The sequence below is a fragment of the Triplophysa rosa genome, linkage group LG4 (genome assembly GCF_024868665.1).
Source record: "Triplophysa rosa linkage group LG4, Trosa_1v2, whole genome shotgun sequence".
In the NCBI taxonomy this organism is placed as follows: domain Eukaryota; kingdom Metazoa; phylum Chordata; class Actinopteri; order Cypriniformes; family Nemacheilidae; genus Triplophysa; species Triplophysa rosa.
The window spans coordinates 13,696,763-13,722,134 of record NC_079893.1 but is presented as its reverse complement, the minus strand read 5'-3'; the positions used below and the strand labels follow the sequence as shown (position 1 = coordinate 13,722,134).

At 36.7% G+C, this 25,372-nt stretch overlaps 2 protein-coding genes across 3 annotated transcripts; both read right to left on the bottom strand.

Annotated features, from left to right (window-relative positions):
* Positions 1-21: 21 nt before the first annotated feature.
* Positions 22-16,118, bottom strand: gucy1b1 (guanylate cyclase 1 soluble subunit beta 1). The gene is made up of 13 exons (XM_057330721.1): positions 15,941-16,118; positions 15,488-15,561; positions 14,433-14,533; positions 13,033-13,151; positions 12,518-12,715; positions 11,256-11,486; positions 11,012-11,128; positions 10,639-10,772; positions 9,562-9,759; positions 7,420-7,657; positions 5,769-5,909; positions 1,454-1,608; positions 22-745 (listed from the first exon to the last, which is right to left on the bottom strand). Exons 1-13 carry the CDS (start codon positions 15,941-15,943, stop codon positions 628-630), a joined length of 1,827 nt encoding a protein of 608 aa, XP_057186704.1. The 5' UTR covers positions 15,944-16,118; the 3' UTR covers positions 22-627.
* Positions 16,119-16,739: 621 nt separating this feature from the next.
* Positions 16,740-23,805, bottom strand: gucy1a1 (guanylate cyclase 1 soluble subunit alpha 1). 2 transcript variants are annotated; one of them, XM_057330720.1, is made up of 9 exons: positions 23,115-23,805; positions 22,734-22,792; positions 22,205-22,293; positions 21,959-22,119; positions 21,404-21,838; positions 19,497-19,982; positions 18,558-18,701; positions 17,757-17,911; positions 16,740-17,421 (listed from the first exon to the last, which is right to left on the bottom strand). In XM_057330720.1, exons 1-9 carry the CDS (start codon positions 23,346-23,348, stop codon positions 17,253-17,255), a joined length of 1,932 nt encoding a protein of 643 aa, XP_057186703.1. In that variant the 5' UTR covers positions 23,349-23,805; the 3' UTR covers positions 16,740-17,252. The 2 variants fall into 2 exon arrangements, with proteins under 2 accessions (XP_057186703.1, XP_057186702.1); XM_057330719.1 differs by having other exon boundaries at positions 21,404-22,119; positions 23,115-23,801.
* Positions 23,806-25,372: the final 1,567 nt, after the last annotated feature.

The window sequence follows — 25,372 nt, the reverse complement described above, 5'->3', positions numbered from 1 at the left end:
ATACAGTACTTGACATCTTCAGATTATTCCCTAATTAATGCACATTTTAAAAAAAGTTTTTAAAAGTGTAAGTGTTCAATTAACTATAATTAACATTAAATATTATTATATATCCAATATCAACACACAGCAAAAAAAGTGATAAAATGAAAATAACCTTTTTTGCTCAGTGATGAAATTATATTTTCCTAGACTTGCTAGTGACTTGAATAATGTCACATCCTCTACGATAAACAAAACAGGATGAAAATAGAAAAAGTCTTTTTATAACAAGTTCCAGTTGTATTTATTCTAATGTTCCATCTTAAATCAATTATATAGTTGGCACTCCAGGTACTGTAGCATCAAAGCTGACCAAATTGGACGAACATTTACATATTTTCATGTAAAATATATCCATTCTTTAATACTTTTCCATTATGTTTCATTATTTGTGAATCAGAAAAAATTGGCACTTCAACAGCAGAGGGCACTGAAGAACATTCTTCGCTGTGTCTACATCTGACCCTCAGAGGTGAAAAATAAAATGATCTTGATGAATAAACCCTATTCACATATTTCAGAATAAACACGAGACAGCTGAGAACAAAATGACAATGACATTGCTGTGGCTCCACTGGATGTCAGTTAGGTCTTACGTGAAAGAAACCACACTTTCATTGGCTCTTTTTTCCCCTTCATGGTTATGGGTCCTCTGTATTCCAAATGAAACTGAGGATCAGCGTTCTCCGCTGACAGCAAACACCTTAGAAAACGACACAATAATAGCATTACATTTATACAACTAATTCTTATCAAATATTAACTGTAAAGTTGTTCACAATCTAATTATAATATTTAAACCACATTGTACATTAGTAATTTGATAACCCTTTACAATAAGACTGTATCTGTTGAAATTGATAAATATAGCTATAAAAAAAAAACCTAACCCTCTCTCTTTCTCTCAACAGGTGGTGGTCTAGCTTTCGTTGAAACTAGTAACTTTGTATTGGCACCTATTTCCTTATTGCTCCTGTATGACATATCGCTTATTGCTCCTTAAACTCTTTGTAAGTCGCTTTGGATAAAAGCGTCTGCTAAATGACTAAATGTAAATGTAAATAGCTAACAATAACCAATATAGTTTTTTATGCATTTTTTTATCTTTGTTAATGTAATTAAAATGTTAAATCCAATACAATTGTTCATGTTAGTTTATTGTGTCTGAACTAATATTAAGAAATACAACAGTTTATTTAAAAAATGTATTAGTAAATGCTAAATTTAACATAAACTAACATTAATAAATGTCGTAGAAGTGATGTTCATTGTTAGTTAATGTCAGCTAATGCATTAACTAATTGTTACTACAACCTTGTCGTATGTCACCAGTAATTCTGTACTACCTATATAATAAAAAGACAAATAAATGAATAAAATGCATTTTCAAGTTATAACATGATTGTCTCACCTGTATGTGTACTCAGACACATTTATCTTTCCTTTCTCTCCTGTGGTCTCTGTACGACTTGTCAGGTTGACTGTATTTCCAAACAGGCAGTAGCGGGGCATTCTTTGACCTATAACCCCTGTGACCACCTCTCCTGTGTGGATTCCAATGGTGATCTGCTCCAAAACATGGCAGTTAGAAGGTAAACATATAAAGCTTAAAAACACTATACATAACCTTAATATCAAGACATGACTCTTAACAAAAGTAAATTCATCATAAATTACAGTGGAACATATTTTGGGGTCTCTGGCATTTAAAAATGTTAAGGGAAAAAAAGGACCAATCTTTGTCATCATTCTCCATTGCCTGAATCTGATGTTGCCATGTTAAAGAAGTGCCAGAGTAACATAGCTTTATTGTTTCAGGATCAAACTGATCTGGGTTTATTTTTAAATACAAAAAGAAAGGATGATCTGACGGTGTCTGCCTTTGCCAGACTGTGCACAAGCTTTTGTATGAGTCTCACTTTCTTTGTGTAAATGTGTGTAAATGTGGCCATGCCATCTGTCTAATATAGCAGGTTCTCTTGTGTGGATGCTTTTAGTATTCAAGTGGCATATCTCTAACAGTCGCACATATAATAACAAACCTGTGTCGTGTGGTTAAACAAAAGCCCCTGTTGAGACTACTGCAGACATGTCTAACGTGTTTGAGATATATTTTTGGAGCTATTTTTTGGAAGGATAATACACACATTAAACACTGGGTAAAACGCACACCCACAGGAACATCCCTGAGGCGGATCTTATCTGACATTATGTTGCATGTACAAAATATTTGAATATCATACTTTTCAAATGCTGAGTAATGTTTCGAAAAACAAGTACCTCTAACAAGTAATTAGTACTATAATGTACTACTGTACATGTATTTACAGCCACAGCTATAATCAATAAACAGATTGTTCAAATGAATTTAAAATACATGGCATAGAAAAACAAGTATTACCTTATTTGCCCTCAAGTGTATGGCTAATGTCTTAAGTATCCACAAATACTATATTGTAAAGTCTGTTATTTAATGAACACATAAATGTGAGTTTGGACTCAAAGGCATCATCACACGAAAAAAAGCATCTATATTTCGCCTCCAGACAGCTATTTCAGCCATAGCAAGACCACAGTCCTATCTACTTGAATGGGGGAAGACAGATATTTTTAAAAGCTCTAGGAAAAATCACATTTAAACATCATATTCCTGACCAACAATTTTTGGCCATGCCTCGGAAGAATGAACTCGGATGGATGCCCTGCAATGACTCATGGGCAGTGGCGGCTGGTACACAATTTTTTTGAGGGAGCGCAACAAACCATTTGACATGTGATGTAAACATATCATCACCGCTTAGCTAAAAAAAAGGTTTAACTATTAAAGCATGTAATGGTGTTAACAGTAATAGGGTGCCAGTCCAAATGAAGAATTATTGCAGTAGAGTTTATTATTATTTTAGTAAACTGTAGTAAAATTCCTAGATGGTGACCCCTTGAAAGATACCAAAGTAAATATTAAGGTATAATACACAGTTTTTTCTACAGTTTATCAATTCACTATTGTAGGGTTTGGAGTGTTCAGGAAACTCTGGAATTGAGAGAGTAACTCTGTTTAGTGTTTTGGTTTGCCATCCATCTCTTCTGTAACAAAATACGAGAGTAAATTTTCCATCACACTGTTTTGATGGACAAAACAGTCCATCGGGTGTCTCGTCATTTATTTGTGTTAAGCTATACAAGCACAACAACTATTTAGTACTACTCAAAATCGTTTATAAAATCTATATATAGCTATAAAATATAACAGCACCTTACAATTTACTACAGTTTACTAGTGTAAATACCAAAAAATGTACTACAGAATTACAGAGAGTAAACAGAAAAATCAATAACAGGGATTACTTACTCAGCGCACAGCATCCAATGCAAATAGCATCACTGATTATTGGTTTTGACTAGAAGGGTTACAGCTACCGCCACTGGGCATGTGCACTTCAATACCGCATAATGTTTGTCACAGTTGATTGATAGTTTTTTATTATTGTAAGGTTAGGTTTAGGGGTAGGCTAGGGGTAGGTGTAGGCGTTAGCTAATGTAATTTATTGTAATTATGTGGCGAGATTTTGCACCACTTCCGGCCGTAGCTGTATCCCGTCACCACTTAACAACCGAATAGTGTGTTCTCTGCTTTTGTTGCGTTGCTCGTGTGCAGTGTAAACATTTCATACTAAGGGCGAGTAAAGTTCACCCTTTATCACTGTTGCGGTGAATAGTCTACTAGTAGACATGCAGTCTAAACTTGTATTTAAACTTCATAATGTTCTGTACCGGGGTTCTGGGTGAGAAAAGGATTCTCTGTGAAACGGTTGAGAATTGTCCAATCACATGAGGTCAAACATGTAAAAATCAATATTGAAATGCTATCAGAATAAGTAGGAGGGTCTTGAGCTGCAAAGCGGACATAATTCACACGGGGACTGAATATGTCATGACACCGGCGCCCTGCATGTACAATATATATGTATTGTCACCGAAATTAAGCAAATACAATTTTAAATAATACTTTTAATGAATGCTAACACAACTACCAGGCAAATATAGTGTGAATAAATCTGTTTATTTCAAAATTATTTTGCAATTTATAATAATAATAATATTAAAGCTAAAAATATTGTTCGTGTTAGTTCATAGTAGCTAAAGCATTAACAAATGTTAAATAAAACCTTGTAGTAAAGTGTTACTGAATTTTCTGTCATGGCTCTGCCTCACTTAGTCATGTTTTTCTTGGTCCTGTGGCAGAGTCATGGCAAAGCCTTTGGTTATGTGTGGAGAGAAACATATTATTGTCCTTTTGACAATAATATGCGTTCTCTCCAGTGTCTTGTCATTGGCCCCCGCCCCTCTCGTTTCCTGTATTTTTTCCCGGCCGTGTCTGATTACCCTCACCTGCCCTGTGTCGTTATCCTTCGTTTGTCTTCCCTTTAAATAGTCCTCATGTGTCATTGTCTTGTTGCTCGTGGATTGCGTTCTATGTTTTGGATGTGTCCTGTGCTGTTAAAACCTCGTACCTTGTGGATGTTATCATGTTACCTAGTCCGTTGCCTTGTTCCTGTTTCTGTTCCCTGTCTGGTGTGTGTATTCTTCATTTATAGTAATCTCAGTATAGTAATCATAGTTTGTTTTGCCCCCCCGTGGGAAGTCTTTTGGTTTGCATTTTGTTACAATTAGTCTTGTCTGTGTTTTCCCCCATCGTGGGTGTTTTGTTTGGTTTTATTAAAGTCTTTGTGTTAATCCCTTCATTGCCGCTGCCTGCATTTGGGTTCTTTTCCGTGTGTCCGTGACAATTTTCTTTCACCATTTCCTGCACAATTTGTACTTATTTCTATTGATTACATATTTTGTTATATGAGTCTTTTTGTGTTACAGTCTCAACATTGCTTGTTTAGCTAGATTGGGTCATCTGTAATGTTCCCAGGCAAGTCATCCCAGGTTTAGGATGTCCAGCTACATCTGCAAGTCATGCAGTTTCTCGACTACATTTCAATGAAATGATTTAACAAAAATATTTTTGATACAAATATTGCTTGGATTGCCTTTTGATTCATAATGTCAAGTATAGCAGTTTTGTAATATGAATAACTAATAAAGTAATTATTGCCAAAAGTATTAAATAGTAATAATGTGTCAATATAGGTATATTGACAGTATTACAGTATTGTAAAAATGCAGTACAAATAGACCAAAATACAGTTAAAATACAGTAAAGTACCGTTTTGTAGCTATACAGTAATATTTTGTGTACCGTATAATTTATTACAGTACATGTACTGTAAATTGAAATACAGTAACTTGCTGGCAACCGTGCTGCCAGAAACTTACTGTAAAAATACATGGAAATCGTTTACAGTAACTGAAGTAAATATCACACTGTTCTGCTGATTTTCAATTCAACAGCACTTTTTCTCGTGTGAAACTTCTCAAATGTCCTACATGTACTTGAACCGGTAGTAAATCATACTGTCAAGTCATTGACTCAGAGACTCGGAGATAAGATTTGAGCAAACATTTTTCATATATTATGTCCAAATAGTTCAGGGGTTCTGACAGAGAGTGCTGAGATATTATAAAACACTTCAACTGGGGAAGATAAGATGTTCTAGAATAAAAAGACCTTAAAACAACCCAATGTGTAATGCACAAAAGATGTCGAAGCTTGAAAATAGGTTGTAGTGAAGGTTTTAAAGAGGCACTGTTTCTAAACAAACTGAACTCTGAGTGCTTACCTGCACTGGGTCCTCATCCACTTTCACCTGCCCAGCAATCTCCATCATGTCCAGCGCCAGGTGACAGATGGATTTCGCATGATGGGTGCAGGGCTCTGGGAGACCACTCACTGTCATGTACTTATCACCAACAGTCTCCACCTGTGAGTGCGAAAAACAAACATTTGGAACTAAGGGTTTCCATTCAGAAATGATTAATGTACCCCTTGCTATGATGAACCTCACAGGCGCAAATTACAAAATACTTTCTATGGGAAAACATGTTAAACTATTAAACTATTTACCATTAAACTAAAATGCACAGTAAAAATCAGCCTTAGTTTACTGTGATGTACAGCAGAAGTCAAGTAAGACTAGTCCCTCATGAGACCTTTGGACCACATAGACATCATTGGCTTTAAGTAAATATTCCTTTTTTTGGTGTGCTGGCCCTCAAATTCTACCGTTTGTTTGGTTAGCAAAGCCACATGAAGTGCATTCTTGTCTGTATGCCTAGGATGTAAATCAAGGACATCTTCTTTGCCCTTTTTTAAAAGAGCATTGTATGCGATGCGTAGTTGGGGGAAAAGGCATAAAATCTTAGGACCATTTGCATCCCTTATTTCCCAGTCCAAATATATTACAGTATTTATCGAAACGGTAAAGACAATTTTGTGTGACATCACACGACAAACATTTTATATTACCATCCACACCAATCATAAATGTAGGGCAATTACAATACATAACTGACACTGCAATTGAAATTGTAATGATAAAATATTGTTCAGAAACTATAAGAGGAAAATGTGGTGAAATTTCTTAAAAACTCTTTCTGGCTGTGTCTTTCCATAAAATTCCGAAGGACCATAACACCACAAGCAGCTGAGATTTATTCATTAAAAAGGCTGTTGATTTTGTCTGTTAAGCTTAGTGAAAAAAAATGTAATGACCCTTTTATACTGATTTGATGCTGTCAGAGTTTAATTAAGCAATAAATTCAACAATCCAATTACATTTTTAGGCCACACTTGTGTTCTGTTTGAGATAGCCAAGTTATTTACTTAAGTTATCCAGCCAAGAGTATGGTAACACTACTGTTTCATTTAATATTATATGATTACCATATGCGTTGGTAAGACCTCTGGTGAAAAACATTAGTAAATTAGATTAGGCATAGGCAGCATAAAGCAGAAGCGTTGTGGCGATTAGTCAAATCTGGATTTTTTTTATTCTAGTTAGGGTTTTTACAATTTACCCTATTTGATTTTTGGCCCTTGAATTTCTGAAGCTCATAAGTTAAATAAATTTGTTTACAGCAAGATTTTCATATTTTGGAGCTTTACAAGGCCAGTGGCTTGGAGACAGTGGTTTAACATGCTCATTGTACCTCAAGTTTTGTCAATGTATTTAAATAAATACTGTACATTTAAGAACTATAAATTACATTAAATATCTATGCATGTGCCCCAAAACATTTGTCATTGAGCATGGTCGCCAATTCATTAAATATAAAGTATTAAACATGTTTATGTGTCCTTAAGACATGAAGAATTTTTAGCAAAAAACGTTTTTCCCTATTTCCGGTCTCTGTGAAATAGGCCATTTTGTGAAATAGGCGAATTCCCCTGAACCAAAAAGACAAATCTGAATAGACACAATTTCCCCTCACCTTGTAGACATAAGGGTTCTTCCGAGAAACGGTGAGAATATCAAATCTGGTGTAGATATCGTTGAGCAGGTTGACAATTTTAATGGCTCCCTCTGCAGACGCATGTTTGCTGCAGAACGCATTGAACCCCACGATGCCGCTAAAAAGAATTGTCACGTTGTCATATCGCTTAGCCGGTACGGGCCGTTTGTGCCGCAGCTCATTGGCTACAGAGGGAGGCAGAACTGAATACAGCAACCTGAAACAAAAAGACATCCATTATTTTCATGCGCATTCCTCAATCAAACATATTCATTGCATTTAGTGTCACGAAAAAAAAGACAGATGCCTTTTACAGATGTGTGGCCAATCGAAGCAATCCAGTTGCTTACTGCAGTTTGTGAAAAAGGTTGTTCAGCAAGACATAATAGACTTTATCTCGTTCAGAATTAATTCTTTTGTTAAATTCCCGCAAACTGACCCTGGAATATCACAGTACTAGCCCTGAAGGTTAAGTCCTAATTATCCTCAGAGCTGTATGTGTACTCGCTCCCTACATTTAGACATTTATCCATCTGTTCCACCTGGGGGATTTATGGGGCTCTTAGTAATACAACATGATGAAAAACAGATTTAATCATTTTCATCATTTCATTATCATTTCATTTATTTATATTAAATAAAATAATCAAGATTTAAAATAGTATTGATCTCTATCAAAGCTATATTGCAGAAAACACGCCTTCTCACATACACTGCACTGCCATGGTAACTGCCTTTAGTATTATTGTCTGGCAAAGCTCCTAAATTATGGATAAATATGGCCGGGCTTGCTGCAGCTGAGACTTTCATGGGAAACATTTCAATGATTTGGTCTGCTCGTGGTCTCACAAGAACACAAAACAAGCTACTTATACATTTTCGTGCTATTTTTCAGACAGCATACTGTAAATAATAGACGTTATGCATTGCAGACCAAGCAGATCCTGTATGTAGTGAACAACAGTGGGATTCACAGTAAAAATAACAACCAAAACAAATAATCTGCTCTATGTGAGGCGAGACTAGCACAGAATTCATCTGCATATAAAATGCTCTGTATTAAAATCAAGTACAGAAAATGCCACGGTCGCATTTTAGTACCCCAAATTGACCAATTGCACAAGTTTAAGTGTAGGACACCTGCTAGTGAAGATAAGATGACACTATTCAGCACCTTCGGAATATTGCCTATTTTTCCACCTTTATCAAAAAGTCACATACATCCAAGAAATAAATGCAGAGTGGAAAATCAGAGAAGGCAAATTTGAAATGAACTGAAATATTTGTTCTTAGAAAGACTTCAAATCTGCTCTGTGAAACCATAACTACACGTCAGCTACTCATACATGTACTACTCAAATCAAATTTAGTAATTTGCAACACGGATGAGAATATATTCTAGTGGCTATGTATTTACTAAAGTCATGTCGTAAATTCACATTACAGAATTGTCTAATTCTACACTGGCAGTTGTGTAGCTGCAGCCAGTGTTTACTGTCTGGGAGAATGGGAGATGGAGGACCTAGTAATGTTCAAGGTTCTCCACCAAATTTAATAAACAAACACACAGCTCACTCGCTGAGGCAGACCCACTCACCCCCACAGAGGGTGCAAACACTGCCTCACTTTCCAAGAGGAAAAGAGACGGCCATCTTAAACAAACAAATATATTTGTAAATATATCAGGATATTTTAATGCTTATGCCTTTCTAATAATTTTATGTGAAGAATTGTCCATGTCATGTCACATATCTCAGATGTTACACTGCAGAGACCTGCCATGCAACATGTACTATTACAATCTTTGCTGCAATAATACATTGCTTGATAAGATCATTTATTTCCACGCAGCTAAAATTACATAAATGTTTAAAACAAGTGTGAATCTTCATTTAAACAAACACTGAACACCAAACTGGAGTTTTGCATCTATTTTCATATGATTCCATGTATGAATAAAAAGTTATTAAAATGCTTCACCACTTGGTTTCCATTCAACATAATTTGCTCACTCAGACAAGGAATTCACCAGGGCATACTGTGACCTAACACCATTTCATTTCCTTCCTCTGGATTATAAGAACCTTTATTTCCCCGAATGTGGCATGCCGGAAGCCTGACCTGTCTGTCTTCTTTTTCTCATCCTCCAGGGCTCGGAGCGTGTGCTGCAGTCGGTCAGTAAGGATCTCCAGCTCCTGGGTCAACTTGTACTCTTCACGAAACTGCTCACCCAGCAGCACAAGGTCACGGGTGGCATCGTGAAGGGGAATGTCACTTAAATAGAGACCTCTCCTCGTCAGGTCATCCAGATTCATAACACTAGGATAAACAAATAACAAAAAGCTGCATTAGGGCAATTATTTAAGGTAGCCTACCTCAAGTAAAAACTCCTAAACCCAATCTACCCATCAGGAAATGGGTGTACATATAAATGGAGATGAAAATTTTAAATTAGGCAAATTTAATGTTTCTTCATTTAGATGAATTGGCCGTAGCCTTAAAAAAATTTGCTTAACATTTTTTACAAGTTCTCTGTACTTAAAGGGCTTAGAAACAAAGTATTTGCATTTCTTTGAGTCTTTGTAATAATCATCTCATATTTTTGTTCTATAATTTTAGAGTTGCCTTCTTAAAGGTAGTTAACAGACTTACTTTTCCTGAAAATGACATACAACTGATATATTTTTTAAATGGTTCAAAATAAAATTCACTAAAGCATACTGTATAATTATTCATATTTCAGCCACAGAAATCAGATATTTTATTTTTTGTTTTTTAAATTGTATTTTTATTTTTTTGTTAATTGTTATTATTGGTCACACCACCTGTTGCAAGCTGTGTTTTTTGTGTCTTAACCAAATAACCAGCTCATATAAAGCAGTGATGACAAAAACAAGCAAAATTCACAACTAAAAGAACATGGCCTACAAAAATTTTTTTTGGCTTATTTGCCCAGTTTTTTTTACAAAAAAATTGTAATGCATCTATACTACAAATTGTGTTTTATTTCATCCTGTTTATACTATCTTCTTCATAAAAAGTGCATGAGTTGTATACATGAATGAAAACAGGGGCTGTCCAACATCTAATTTTCTATATTTAAAGTTCATGTGGAGGGCAGGAGATTTATTGATAGATGCAATATCACTGTGAGCTACAAACCATTCGGTTCATCTTTAATATTGCACATGGGTTTACCTTGGTGAGCACAGAAACAGGATGTTTTCAGTCTCTGGCAGTGAAATCATCTGGCCCTTCAGTCTGAGACAGCTGATCTCTGTTCCTGTGAGTTCATCTTCACTCTCAGCAGTCTCTACGTTCAAGAGTCCCTCCTACAGGAAGTCAAGGCAATTTCATGTTTCATATTCTCTTGTGAGCAGTGCAAGTCAAATCTTTGCTGTTCTACATGTTTTACTCCCTGCACTGTGTGTGTGTGTGTGTGATACAGTATGCAGAACAAACTCAATTTACATGTATGTCACAAACCATTAACCACAGAACAAAAGGTTTCAGTTAATGAGTGTTGATGTTTTTGTACGCATGACTGTAGTGTGTTGTAGGTCAAACAGACCTTACTCCGCAACACAAAGACGGTGTTGATGTGAGACAAGATGCCATGGAAACTGAAGTCTATGTGCGGCCGCACCAGAGAGAACACCGAGGACAGGTTACAGATGCCAGGCTGCAGCTGGAAGATAACACACATAACTTGACACTTTTTCTCCATCACACTTTATTTATACCTTCATATTTATACTTTAGAAATCTCCCATTTTCCACTTTTTAAAATAAACGATTCTTCTTGAGCAGACAACCTGTGGCAGAACTCTGAAGATGGCATTGCCACACTGTGTGAGCATGAGGTCTTTGTCAAACATCAGATGGAATGGGAAAGCCTTGCAGAAGGTGTACGGACTGATTCGTGTCTCTTGAGTTCCGTTCTCCTCGAAACCATCCAGGTCTTCATAAAACGCCTCTTCCTCTGAGTCCTTCTCTTCAATCAAGAACTTAATGTGATCGCACTCTTCACTCTTCTGCTGAATTACCTGATGCACGCCACAAAAAAAATATTTACAGTCTTATTAGTGGACTATATATTTTTAAAATGTTTATATAGATTACATGTAGACCAAGCAAAAGGAAACACTACTGTTAGTCTAATTGTGGGTGTGTTTAATAAAAAGGAATGTCTAGTATATTTATATTATGCAGGAGACACAGAACGGTCTCTTATTTTTCCCCATCTAGCAATGTTACTGAAAATTGGTCCTAAAATTGTTTTTATCGCAGACATCATATCATGTCTGAGCTGAATGCAGAGAAGCTGTTGTTTTTTTCTCTCTCAGCTTGAAGTTGAGCCCATTTCACTGACGTCAAGCCGCTGTCTCTTTGCCCTGCCATCACCATGGCGACGCTAGCTAACATTTTTTTCAACAAGTCAGGTGTTACATTTGGAGGGTCTGTCGATTGGACTCCCTCATTTCACACTAAGCCCAGATGGAGAGAGTGAGATAGAAAGAGCAGTCTGCCGTCTGGGAAATAATTAGCTCTTATTGGTTAAGGGGGATTTATTTGGAAAATAAGGCAGAGACTACAGCGCGGTGTCAAAGGATAAACCTTAGGGAGTCCATCTTACCGTTGTGTACCCATGGACCCCTCTCAGTGAGATAAAGACAACAACAAGCTCTGCTCCAGTGGAGTTTTAATGATTTTGGTGTAGTGCACTTCATTGTTTGTTTGCATTGCTTTATTTTGAGGGGTCTGGGATTCATACATTATTATTACTGTCCAATGTATTTTCCTAATTTAGTCATAACGTATGCTAATGCTAATAGTCTTGCCAGACGTACTGTTAAGGAGATTTGTGTATTTTAACTGATACTCTTGTTGTTGGTACATTGAGTATATTGAATAGTTTTTGCACCAAGTATATGCACAAGTAGTCATGTCTTTTGATGTGGATAAAAACAAGACACGAGAAAGTTCACAGACACGCCAGCAGTAACCTTTGACAACCTATCTGCCAGACAACAGACAATCAACAAAAAGACAAAGCACAGGCACAGCACAAACCAACCTTCATCTCAATCTCGGTTCCATGAATCTGCTGTGCAACTGTCTTGATGATCCCAATGACGATGTCCTGGAGACCTTCTCTCTCGGAGTAGTAGTGTAAAATAAGGTTGTTTCCTTTCTCTGCATCCGTACAGCGGAAGGAAGGCGCACGCATACCAGGGTAGATGGTGCCCAGATGGTCATGCAATGCATCCAGATTCTGAGGGAACAAGCAGATCTTAATGTGGTGATGCAATAAAGTGGGCACAAGGAAAAAGGATGAAACACAGTCTGGAATTTTAAGAATGACAGCATCAAACACATAAAAAAACACCAAAAGTAGCAAAGACATCATGAGAGTTCAAAAATAATACATTTGCCAAGTTTTAAGATGATGATGTCAATATTTATCAGTAACGATTTCACTGTTTAATCTAACAAAACTTGTATTTTTTAACCTAAAACTATTATGCAATGTTTGAAATACAAAACAGTCTTGTTGATTAATTTTGGTTGACATAAACAGTAGCCCCTTACTTGTAAAAATTCACGAACATTGGAGCCCAACACTCTGAGGATGGTGTCATAGCCTGATTCCTGACAGAACTCAAAGAACATTTTTCCAAACAGTTGTAAGATTTCTCCTGCATCTATTTCTGTTGAATCCAGTTTAGAATCAACACGGGAAAGAAAAATAGTAAAATGTCACAGTTGTTTAATGATAGAGCATTCAGTTAAGTTAACAACAGCAAATGGCATTCATGATGGCATTCTGTCACAATCTACAAGATCACAATATCTATACAGCCCAGTCAATAATAATAATAACAAATCTGAAGATATGCCCTATAGTTTTGGAAAAGGTGTTTCAAAAGGGAAAATCATTGTGCACTGCACATAGATGTAATTTGCGGGTGGGACAGATGGGACATGTCTCCACCACTTTTTGGAAGAAATTAAGAAATGCTTGCGGAAGGTGTGTATTGTTTAGGGGCCATTAACATTTAAAACTCATGGAAAACGCAGGATGCTCCACTTTCTCACCATCTCCCATTGCTCACACTCATAAGTTATATTTGCGGAAGACAGAGAGCCATGACTCCAGAAACGTGGCCAGTATGAAATGCGTGCATCATCCGCACTCGCGGCACTTGCTTGTGCATCCAGTGTCCAATGAACAAGTGACATTTTTAGTAGGAATAAACTGTTTTTAAGTGTGCACCACAACAGCCAAGTGATCTTCCCCAAATGACAGTTTGGGAACCACATACTGTGAGAGGTGGAGTCGAAAAGCGGAGTAGCCAATGAACGGTCACTATATATGATAAATATTCCCAATGAGTTATAACTAGTTATAATTTATAAAAGTATTGTTTTTGTCATCTCTGTCCCCACCACTTTTCAAAACAAAGTTAAGCCGCTGGCACTGCATTAGTGACACAAAAGTTGTGGGTTTGTTTCAAATGCATAAAAATGTAAATATGCTAAAAAACTTTGGACTGTTTTCACACATTAATTTGGCACCACAGAGTTCTCACTTTAACCTCAATTAAACTCTTTGGCGATGCTGGAGAAGACTTGGTGGATTTGGTTTCACTCTCCCATCTTGCCAAAAACGTATGCAACTCTGGACAGAAGTATTTTTTGTAAGTGATGTTGCATAAGGCAGCAGAAACAATGTGAATATGTGTTATAATAAAAGCCAGTTTTTTTTTAGGCAAAATTTAGGCAGTCCAACTAAATTTTGTATGCAACCTTTCGATTAGGTGTATGTGTGTATGTGATTGTACTCTTCTGGAACAGTATTGTAAATAAAATGTAACCATTCGTTTTTAGTTGTCTCATTTTTACATCACAAGAGGTTCATTACAAAATTCTATTAGCAATATACAGAATATTGTAACCCACCCATCCAAAACAAAACAATACATTCTTACTCAGAACTTTGCTTGCAGCAGCCACAAGGTCGTATGTTTTGGCATCTTCATATATAATTCTGACGAGAAACTGTCCCTCTACATCAACTTGAGCTTCTCTCCTAAAAGAATATAAATTTACATGAGATTTCTTCTATATAATACCACAACATTGAATTTACTGAGAATTACAATATTTGTTATTTGTTAAATATTATTATGTCAAGGCATAAAAGTGTGTGTGGAGTACATAAATACAGTATACTATTAAGACTCAAGTCATAATGAGAGAGACTTAATCATCCTGTATTGCAAGGATAAGTTAGAAAAAAAATTAAATAAATTGATCAAGTATGATGACCAAAAAAAATCTCAGAACAGCAATACAACCCCATGGGAAAGCAAAAGACTGTCTAAAAAACACAAATGTATTTTATAACATCTTGTACAGTTCACTGAGAACATTGCTAACCTTGTGATAATACTGAACCTCTGGAGTAATGCTGCAGTAACTTTGGGTCTGACTAGTATAACATTGCCAAAACATTCAGTGAGACTCACAACTTGAGCCGAAACAGACTCTAAAACATGTTTACATTAAGCACAGCTGTGACTTGAAAAGGCTGCTCTTAAAAGTCACGTCAAAGAGACGAAGGAAGTTAAATAAAGCTGTTTGTGCAAAAGGAAAAAGTTGTACGTACGTGACCTCAAGCCCACATGCTGTGCTATGATGTCTCATGCTCTGAATTCCTATTGAGCATACTGTAGCAAAGACAGGCTATCACAAAAAGTGTGAAACTAAATTTGCAATTTGATTATGTATCTAATATATTTTCACTATCATATGGATATGTCCTGTACTGTACCCTTGTACTTTTTGTACTGAAATTCTGTTTGAATTCAGGAGTAGAGAATTCCCCTCATATAAATCACATATTGTCACAGACTTTTTAGTGATTCATTAATACATATAGGTCTGAGAACAGACACAACATGCACAACCAACATGCACACAAAGTCTTTTCAAATATTGAAATCAAATGAAAGATTGGTCATGAACTCCACATGGAACTCACTTAATGTCCTCCCATACATCAGGTCCATAATTTCTCAGCACCAGAAGTTCAAGTGCGTGGTTGACAAATCCGTACTGCAAAATAAGAAATTAGAATATAAAATTATGATATTTATATATAAAACATCAATATATGCATTTATATTAAAACAACATAATCATGTGCGTTGACGAACACTGTTTACATATTCTAGCGTAAATACAAATATGTTAGAAGCACTATTTATGCGCAAATCAAAACATGAGCTGTGCGCCTCTGAAAATAAGTTAATGCAGTAGGCTAATTAAATATCTAAAACAAGACTGACAAATCTCAACAATACCTTATTTCTATTGCTTATATTTACCCAGGCGATGCCACTGTAAACTACAGCGCAAACATGTACGGCATTACTAACCAGAGAATTAATAAATATAAGGCATGTAAAAACCTCCGTCATATTTTGCTACATACCATATTTCGCCAAATTCGCCAATTCCCTGTTTTCCGTTAGATTAAAATACAAAACACCAGCACACCAGCATTGACACAGCATTCAGCGGTTACGAGAGGACCACCATTCCTGAAACGAGCCCGTTGTTATTGACAGAGGATGTAGCCAACGGGATCGCAAGGATGCAAGAGCTACGCGCAGTTGGTTCTCATTTCAGATCCCGTATTCAGGAATTATACTACGTCAAAACATTGGTTCATAAATATTCATTACGCAATCTCACGTTGGCGCAGAAGGACTATCTGATTGGCTGTAATGGAGCCGTTAGAAAGTGGACGCTAGTCAGTAACGAATCCTGCCATGGTGGAAGGCGTGGTTCATAAATATTCATTAGATAATTTGCCGCCCCAGGAAGGTTACTAAGCAACATCAGCATGACCTTATTAATATTCAGATACTATTAATATTCGATGCTTTAGCCAGTGAGATTGGTAATTACGTACTTTCATGCCGTTTACATAATATATTTATCTGCTCTCGGCATACATTATTATTGTAACGTGAGTCAGTAGAAAGTGATCGTGATTTTGATCAAATTAATGCAAAAACGACAAGCTGATCTCGTGTTTCTATATCACAAGTTCATCGACAAAATCAGTTTTTAATCTTTTTTAAGTAGAGAATCTAAATAAAATGTAAATCTAAATAAATATGAAATTCATATAGTGAATAAAAGCCAAATATATTTCTTCAGATGCTAGATTCTTTATAACTTACAACATTCCATTGAAACAAGCACACAATTAAACAAATCAAACCTTGAGTCAAGTATGTTTATTATAGATCTATGACAAAACAAAAAATCACAATGAAACATTACAAATGTTTCTTTAAAGAATGATTGTGGTCAGGCTCTGCTAGCCTTACTCCACTGAGTGTGTAGTACAATGTCAATGACATGACACATGTGCAAGTGCTCTAGTTAGATTATTAAAATAGAACTAAATGTCTTTATACGCTACAAATCACTCTTGACTTTGAGAATGTAAAGAAACCATCAATCAATATAGATACAAATGTGAATGCTGTTAGGAAGTCAAGAAATAAATCACTTTTACCAGAATAACAGAGGTTCAGTCTTTTAACATCACAAAAACCAGACAATAAAATCTGGGCTCATTGAAACCCTTCTAACGAGCATCGTTTGATAGATTGTTTGGCAACATTCAACACTTGGATGGTAATATTCCTCTGTCTCAACTAAAAGATACACAGTGACAAGCATTAGCCCACTGTTTCCAGCATTCATGGTCTGAAGGATTATTTCACGTTTCATCCACTGGGTTGAGCTTCCTCTACATAGCATCTGAAAGCAGGACATTTCCTTTGATCACAGGCCTGGAGGAAGTAACAAACACCAGGGATGTTGACGGGAAAGTTGGGTGGAAGATCCTCTCTCGTCCGGGGAATAAGGGTGAACTCTGGACAATCCTTTAACAATCTGGAATGGAAAATTTTCTCAAAAATACGGATGCAGGTATACTGTATAAAGTAGTTTGAGTAATTATTCCAGTAATTAATCTGATATTTCTGATCTGAATCATATTATGTTGCTTTTGATTAATTTAAAAATGATGAATGAAGTTTTGCATTTAGTTAAAATCTGACAATTATTAACTGTTGATATGTTTTAAAATAAAAAATACTGTACAAACATGTTTAGATTTATTATTATTATTGTTATTATTATTATTAATAATAATAATAAGCGGTTAATTAAATAAACTACCCAGTATCATTGTAATAAACAAGCAGGAGAGTGACATCTGTTTGTACCTGTATGTGGTGGGACTGACATTTATCTGTCTGGGCAGGCTACAAGACTCAAACTTATTGGCTAAAGTAACGTTGTTGCCAAAAAGGCAGTAGCGGGGCATTTTAACACCAACCACACCAGCCAGGACCGAGCCCGAGTGGATTCCGATACGCATCTGAGAAAAAAAACAGTTTCAGTTAAACATTACAAATTTAAGCTTTGAAATCTATGTTCAAACCATGTGTAAAATAAACATTTCTGATTAAATTAATTAATTTAAATAATTTATGCTTAAAAGATGTTAGATTTAGCAGCCCCAATCGCAAAACCAAACATAAAGATTATCTTATTCCAAGCAGTAAAACAAACATTTTCCTTGAGATAAGAAACATATTCAAGTTGTATCTATGAATATCAGTTTTATCAGCTCTCAAAGTCAAGCAGCAGTTTTAATATGTTTTACATAAAGTTTTATACATAAAGTGATTCACAGATCAGAGTAATAAATGATAAAAACAAATAACAAATAGAAAACAGAATTAAACAAGAATTAAAGCTATATTTTTTGATATTGCTATAGGAGCAAGTCTATTGTTTAGTATATGAAATGTGCTATATTTTGACTTCTGAACCTCAAATCGATACATAAATTGTTAGATTGCAAGTCCTGTGTTCATATTTGTAGTCATAAACATTGTTAAAAGATTTTTTCTACATCAGCAGAATAAATGTTTACTGATGAGAGAAAGATTATTTTAAATGACCAGATATTAGATATGCAGAATGTACACAGAATGCAGAAAACTTGATGAAACACTGACCTTGATGACCTCCCCCATGGGAGTCATGACCTCATCAGACAGTTCCATCATCTTTAGAGCCATGTGAGCGATCTGGACAGCGTGGGTCGGACTCTCTTTGTGTAACCCTCCAGCTACACAGTACGCATCGCCGATGGTTTCCACCTTGAGTGCGCAAATGAGGACATATAAAAGGTTACAGGAGCAGAGTGCTAAATATTTCATAACACACCTCTGGGTATATTCAAGGTTAATAGTGCTGAGCTGCCATACATTTTCATTTGCCATTTTCATTTAGGTGTTAACTAAATTTAAACAGGACGGCTGTGAAATGAAATTAATTTAACACACAAAAATTCATGTTTAATTAATAATTAGGCAATGAGTGCATTACATATCCAGGCAAGTAGACTAACACACCATTTGTAATTCTGGCCAACCGGAATTTGTTAAGTGTCTTACAAAGTGAATGACAAAGATTCAAAGCTGTTTTGAATCCAAACTAGGTTTATGTTATAAGAATTGTACATCTTGACAGCTTGAGAGACATTAATTCCCTGTTATTGCAAATACAGTATGGAGATGTTTGAGGCACCCATCAAGAACCAGCTGAGAAATGTGGGGAGAAGACGAGGTGGATCTATTTTAGGATATAGCCGCCTGTAAGAACGTAAGCAAAGCCAGACACTAAACTAAACTTGGCTTCCACTGTCTTTTACAAGAAATTCATCTCAACTGTGTATGAGAAATTCTGCTTTGTATAGACACTACAGATTACATTAGCCAACGTCCCAGCAGTTTATGAGTCTGCTTGTCTAAAACTATGATAATAATTATTTGAGGCCAAGATAGTTGAAAGTTACCCCCTTTATGTCACGTTTTGGAACTAAACCACCTAAATAACCAGAAAGAGTAGGTAGGTAAAGTATCTTTTACAGTTCTTTTAACAATATCACCCACCTTATACACATCCAATTCTCCGCAGTGGTGGTCAAATCTAGTGTACAGCTCACTAAGCATATTCACCACCTGCATGGGCGTGCATCGTGAGCAGATCGCAGTGAAGCCCACAATATCTGAAAACAGCACCGTAACGTGATCAAACTTCTTCGCCTGCACAGGAAGCCCCTGCCAGAGACGCTGAGCGACGTTCCCTGGAAATATTGTGAAGAGCAGCTCTACCGTCCGTCTCTTTTCTTCTTCCAGTGCCTGATGTGCCTGTTCCAGGGCGGCTTTGGCTTTGCCCAGCCGCTTTTTCAAACCGTCCTGGGCCTTGGTCTGCTCCCCGACCAGAACAACGTCTCTTAGTGCATTGTGGATGGGAATGTCAGAGAGGTAGAGGCCTCGGCCTGTCAACTCTTCTAGCTTATCAACACACGGAGAGCCGAGGAAGAGGAGTGCACTCATCTCTGACATGAAGATCATCTGTCCCTTCAGGTCCATATGCTACAAGGAGAAGGTCGAGAGGATGTTTTATCTTTGACTGTTTTGATCTGCTATGGATATGTCAAAACATCTTCAAAAAATATATATTTTACATATTTTGCATCTTACAGTACATACTTTTTTTCGGTGTTTTGCATAAATTTACAGACTCATAGTTTCATAGGTGTGCCAAGTCACCCCAACCTAACCTTATTATTAAACTTATTTCTGCAACATACTTTTGTTAAAGGGATAATTCCCCCAAAGATAAAAATTCTGTCATCATTTACTCACCTTCGAGTTGATCCAAATCTGTATAAATTTCTTTGTTCTTTGTTCTGAACACAGAGAAAGATATTTGGAATAAAGCTTATAGCCAAACAGTTCTTGGAACCCATCGACTAATAGGAAAAATTACTTCTGATAAACATAAAAGAAGATATTTTGAAGAGTGTAAGCAAATCGTTCTGGGGCACCTTTGACTACCCTTGTAATTCTTCCTATCATGGTAGTCAATGGGGTCCAAGAACTGTTTGGTTACATGCATTCATCCAAATAACTTTGTGTTTAACCAAACAAAGAAATTTTAATTTTTGGTTGAACTATCCCTTTAATACTGAAAACACTGAATGTTTTATTTTACCTAAATGATCTGTACTGACATTAAGCACTAGTAGTGAAAATGTATGTGCTATTCTTGAAATGCACTGCGTTCTTTTTTCCCGATGCTTATAAAAAGCAACAAATTATGCAAATTATGCAGTCATTCATAAAATAAATGTTTTCATCTCAAATTTTTTGATAGGAGGTATCAGTTGCTGTGCTATTTCATTGTTGTTGGCATAAACATGGAAGATCTCATTAGAGGCTTTGAAAGGCAAACCTTTAACTCATCTTGACATTTGGAGCCATGTTCGTTTCATCATCTGTGTGTTGCCCGGGCTTCATTGCGTTGCCCTTATTATACTGATCTACTGCTGTCCAAGAAACTGAAATTTGTTTTAAAAAACAGCTTATAAGAAAAACCTGTTCTCTCAGATCAACGTGCACCTTCCACTGACTCACGTTGGGCTTTTTAATCATCTAATCAACATAAACCCTAAGACAATCTTTGATTAGCCTTTCTGTTTGATGCCAGTGTGAGAAAATGACCTGCATGAAGTTCACATTTCCAACTTGATTTAAACACAGCAGTGCCATGCACAGCAATGCATTTCAACGCATTCAAAGCTGCAAACTCTGATGATTTTTCCCACCCAAGCAATAAGCCTGATGTTTCGAAAATTCTCAGTTAGCAGTTTCACATGTAACGGTTGGCCCGTTGTTTGCATCAGCTTTTCGATACAAGGGCAGAGAGCGAGCGAGAGAGAGAGAGAGAGAGAGAGAGAGAGAGAGAGAGAGAGAGAGAGAGAGAGAGAGAGAGATCGGAAAACAGAAAATACCTTTCCGAGACTGTCTGCAGAGCTCGTTCCAGGTTGTTTCACCCGCAGCACAAACTGTGTGTTAAGCATGGTCAAAATATCCTGGAAGCTGGCACGTATCTCAGGTGAAACAATGGTAAAGTGCTCGTTGAAGGCAGATCTCCTCTGACCTTCTCTGCAACGCCCCAGCCTCCTCCTCAACCCATCTCCAATCTGCATCAGGCACATTTCCTGATCAAAAAGTATGTGGAAGGGAAACGTGGAGTAGAGCAGCGACAGGGGGATGTCTCCAGACGAATGTGTCCTCATTGGGCTTGGCGTGAGGCTCCTGCCATCTCTGACCACCACAGAGTACACCAGATGAGGCTGATGATTGGCCTGTAGAGCACCACTGTCTTTACCCCCAATATCCATTCTGACCTCCACCCGAGTGCAGTAGAGAAAACGCGCTGCCGCCTGGATAATACCCGGGAAGAAGAGCTCAGTGGTGGGGAGGGGATTGAAGTAATAAACAGTCAGGAGTCCTGGATCTTTGTCCAGACAGAGGATGGAGGCTTGGTGGATGTAGCGCTGTACCTCAGGAGTGGGCGGTGTGCTTTGCTTTAAGAGAACATTAAAGCTGTTGAGAAAATCATGGAGCGCTCCCCCCACTACTCTCAGAATATGACCATCCTCTTCATAACAGTCCCGAAATACCTCCATGCCTAGAGAAATCCTGAGAGCGTCCATGTGGATACCTGAAATTTATTGTACAATTCATTAACAATTAGGCAGCCGGAAGCTGTATGTGGAAATTGTATTTTTGTCATGTCTGCTTGTTACCTGTTTTAAGGGAATGGTTCCTCATGACATCTGATAATTGTTCAGATTTCTCCATTGTCTGAGCTATAGCAGTAGTGCATGCTATAGGGCTTTGGAAACATGATGTATTGAGCCAGAGTCAAGAATTATTTTAATATGTTGAATGAAACATGGACATGTGCCACATTCTCATTGTGCCACATACTGTAGTGTGTAAGACAAGTGTACCATAAAACATACATTCTATGAAAGGTATATAAGACTATAATAGAATGCTGAATAATAAAAAGAAGCTACATTTAATGATAAAATCATATTGATATTATACCTTATTAAATGTGAAAAACTTTATTTAAAACAAACGGAAAAAATACTGATACATACAGTACAATGACCATACGGATTTCTAATGCGTGACAGTTGTATTGATTTTACTGACTGCGTGCAAATTAAAATGTTCCTAAAATCGTCGGTGAAACGGTAAAATAAAGGACTCATTAAATACTGTCAGATCAAAGGCAACATATAATAAGCAAAAATCATATCTTACCATGTCACGTCTGACTGCTCTTTCATGACTCTGACCATTGCATTTCGTAATTTCTCGAACTAAGAGTAAGGAAGAAACATCTTTATATATATTCTATATGTTTGTGTACATAATATACAGTATAGCCTTTGTGTGTGTGTGTGTGTGTGTGTGTGTGTGTGTGTGTGTGTGTGTGTGTGTGTGTGTGTGTGTGTGTGTGTGTGTGTGTGTGTGTGTGTGTGTGTGTGTGTGCATTTCATCTGAATAAATTAATAACAAGTGCGTAATAACAAGCCTAACCGTTTCTATTAATTACAATGTTTTATTTGGCTATTTGGCTTGGCATTTTACGCAGAGAAATATAACGGTTTATATATTTATATTACACACATATGAAATTACCTCCGGACACACCAGTTTTCGGATGCTCTCGCCCAGTGAATGCAGATTAACTTTGCTCCGGCTTGTATTGCGTCTGGGTAGAATGTTTGCAATATTGCCCTGCACCGCTCTGGATACTGGCAAAACATTCACTGCATTGCTTTCTTTAAAGTCGGCGGGTTCCTCATTTCCCACGACCATGGAAAAGGGGCATTCGCCCGCAATCTTAAGATCCTTCAGTTTAGCGCAAAACATTATTTGCGTAATACTCCTCTCCAAACGCGTATCCGAAATAATTACATTGTGGGTATCCGACCGTTACAAAAGCATAAAAGCATTCTTGACAGATGATGAAAAATATCAGCCCAAGAAATATAATTTACCCGCGCGCACACGTCTAACCCAACACAAAGGTATTTCAAACTTATCAGCACCCTGTCCGCCAGCACACAATATTCATAGTAAATTAAGGTAGCAAATGACGAGCCAAGAATAATTAGGTATGACCAATCACAGACGACAGCGAAGCTTCCAGCTAACCAATAGATGCACTTGCAGACATATCTCCTTAAAGATACATAATGTTGGTCTTGGGATGCGTTATTTTCTTTGCAAGATGCATAGGTCTGGACATGCGGTGTACCAGCATGCGCATCATCCAGTGGACACCTGGAGTTGTCGGATTGAAGGGGATTGCGTGTATGTTTGCCCGGTTCAGATCATTTGAAACGCTTCCCTAGACGCATAGCAAATATATGTAAGTGGTACATCACTCCTTATTTAATTCGCGTCCGATTGATACTATGCGCAAATAAAAACTCTCTCAACATTTCGGACTTTGATATGTCATTACCATCTCAGAAGCAAACAGTCTGCATACATTCTGTACTTTTGGCCACCCAGATGTCTGGCCAGAGTCTAGCAAACATAAATTACCATGTGTGAGCTCATTAGCCTACAGTCGCACACAGACCGTTATGTAACGGACTCAATGTATTGCAGGTTTGCCTCACTGAATCCTGCTAGAATAGACATTAGAATAGACAGCCATACATTGGCAGACTTATGATGGGCATCACACTGAAACAACTTATACCCAAAATACACGCTGGTATCAATGAAATGGATAAAAAGGAAAACAGCTGTGGGTCTTACAATGGCTGGTTTTTGCATTGCATTGGAGATGTGAGAAGAATCTAGGCAGTGCAAAACAGATTAATAGCATATACACTCATCAATGAAAAACTAACAGCAGTCAGAAGTCAATTATTTTGTTCCTCAATAATCTTTGGTCGAACACAAAAAAATTATCAATGACTTGTTCCAGAAATAATGGGTTTTAAGATGGTGAAGGGTGAAAGATTGTCCTAATGTGATTATGGATTTCTGTCAAAATAATGTCAATCCACTTCTTGCTATTTGATATATAGATGCATAAATACAGCTATTATTACAGTATGATAATACAAATAATCTACACTGTAAAACTTTGCTGTAGTTTTTGCAGCAGGTTTGCCAGTAACTTACTGTAGCTTTACTACTTAATATACTTTCCAATTACTACTGTTTTCAATAACTTTATTCAAAATGAAAACACTTTGACTTTTGAGATTCAAAATGAGCAAGAAGAGACTGGCATTAGCACAGCAACACTGCAAAAAATGACATTCTTCCTATGCATTTTTCTCTTGTTTTCTGTAAAAATATTGAAAACTTCTTAAATTACCATACATTTACATAACAAGAAAAGTGACCCAAGATATTTAGTCTTGTTTTATGAAAGAAAAATATATAAACTAGGTAAGTTTATGCTTGAAACAAAATTGTACATTAAATCTACAGTAAGTTTCTGGCAAACCTGCTGCGAAATTACAGCAAAGTCTTACAGTGTACTATTATTTGTATTCTTCTGTGAATCTTCAGAGAAACATCTGTGACATTTACATGATGGCATGTTATGATATGTACAGGAGAATTTGAAAATAAATTAGCGTATGAAGTATACACTGCATCGAAATTAAGAATGCCATGTTAGAAAAGTCGGTACTGAAAGCTGTAGACATTGAACCCCCATCAGTACATGCAGCTTAATCAGCTTCATGAGAGCACACTAATTAACAAACCAGAGGAACCATGTGGGCAGCTGCACCACAAAATCACTTGTCTGATTTATAATAGACTTTAGACAGAGCAGTTGCAATATTTAATATGAAATGAAAACATTTCCAGTAGACAAACAACACTAGAAAACAAATGTTGTGAAAATGAGACATGACTTC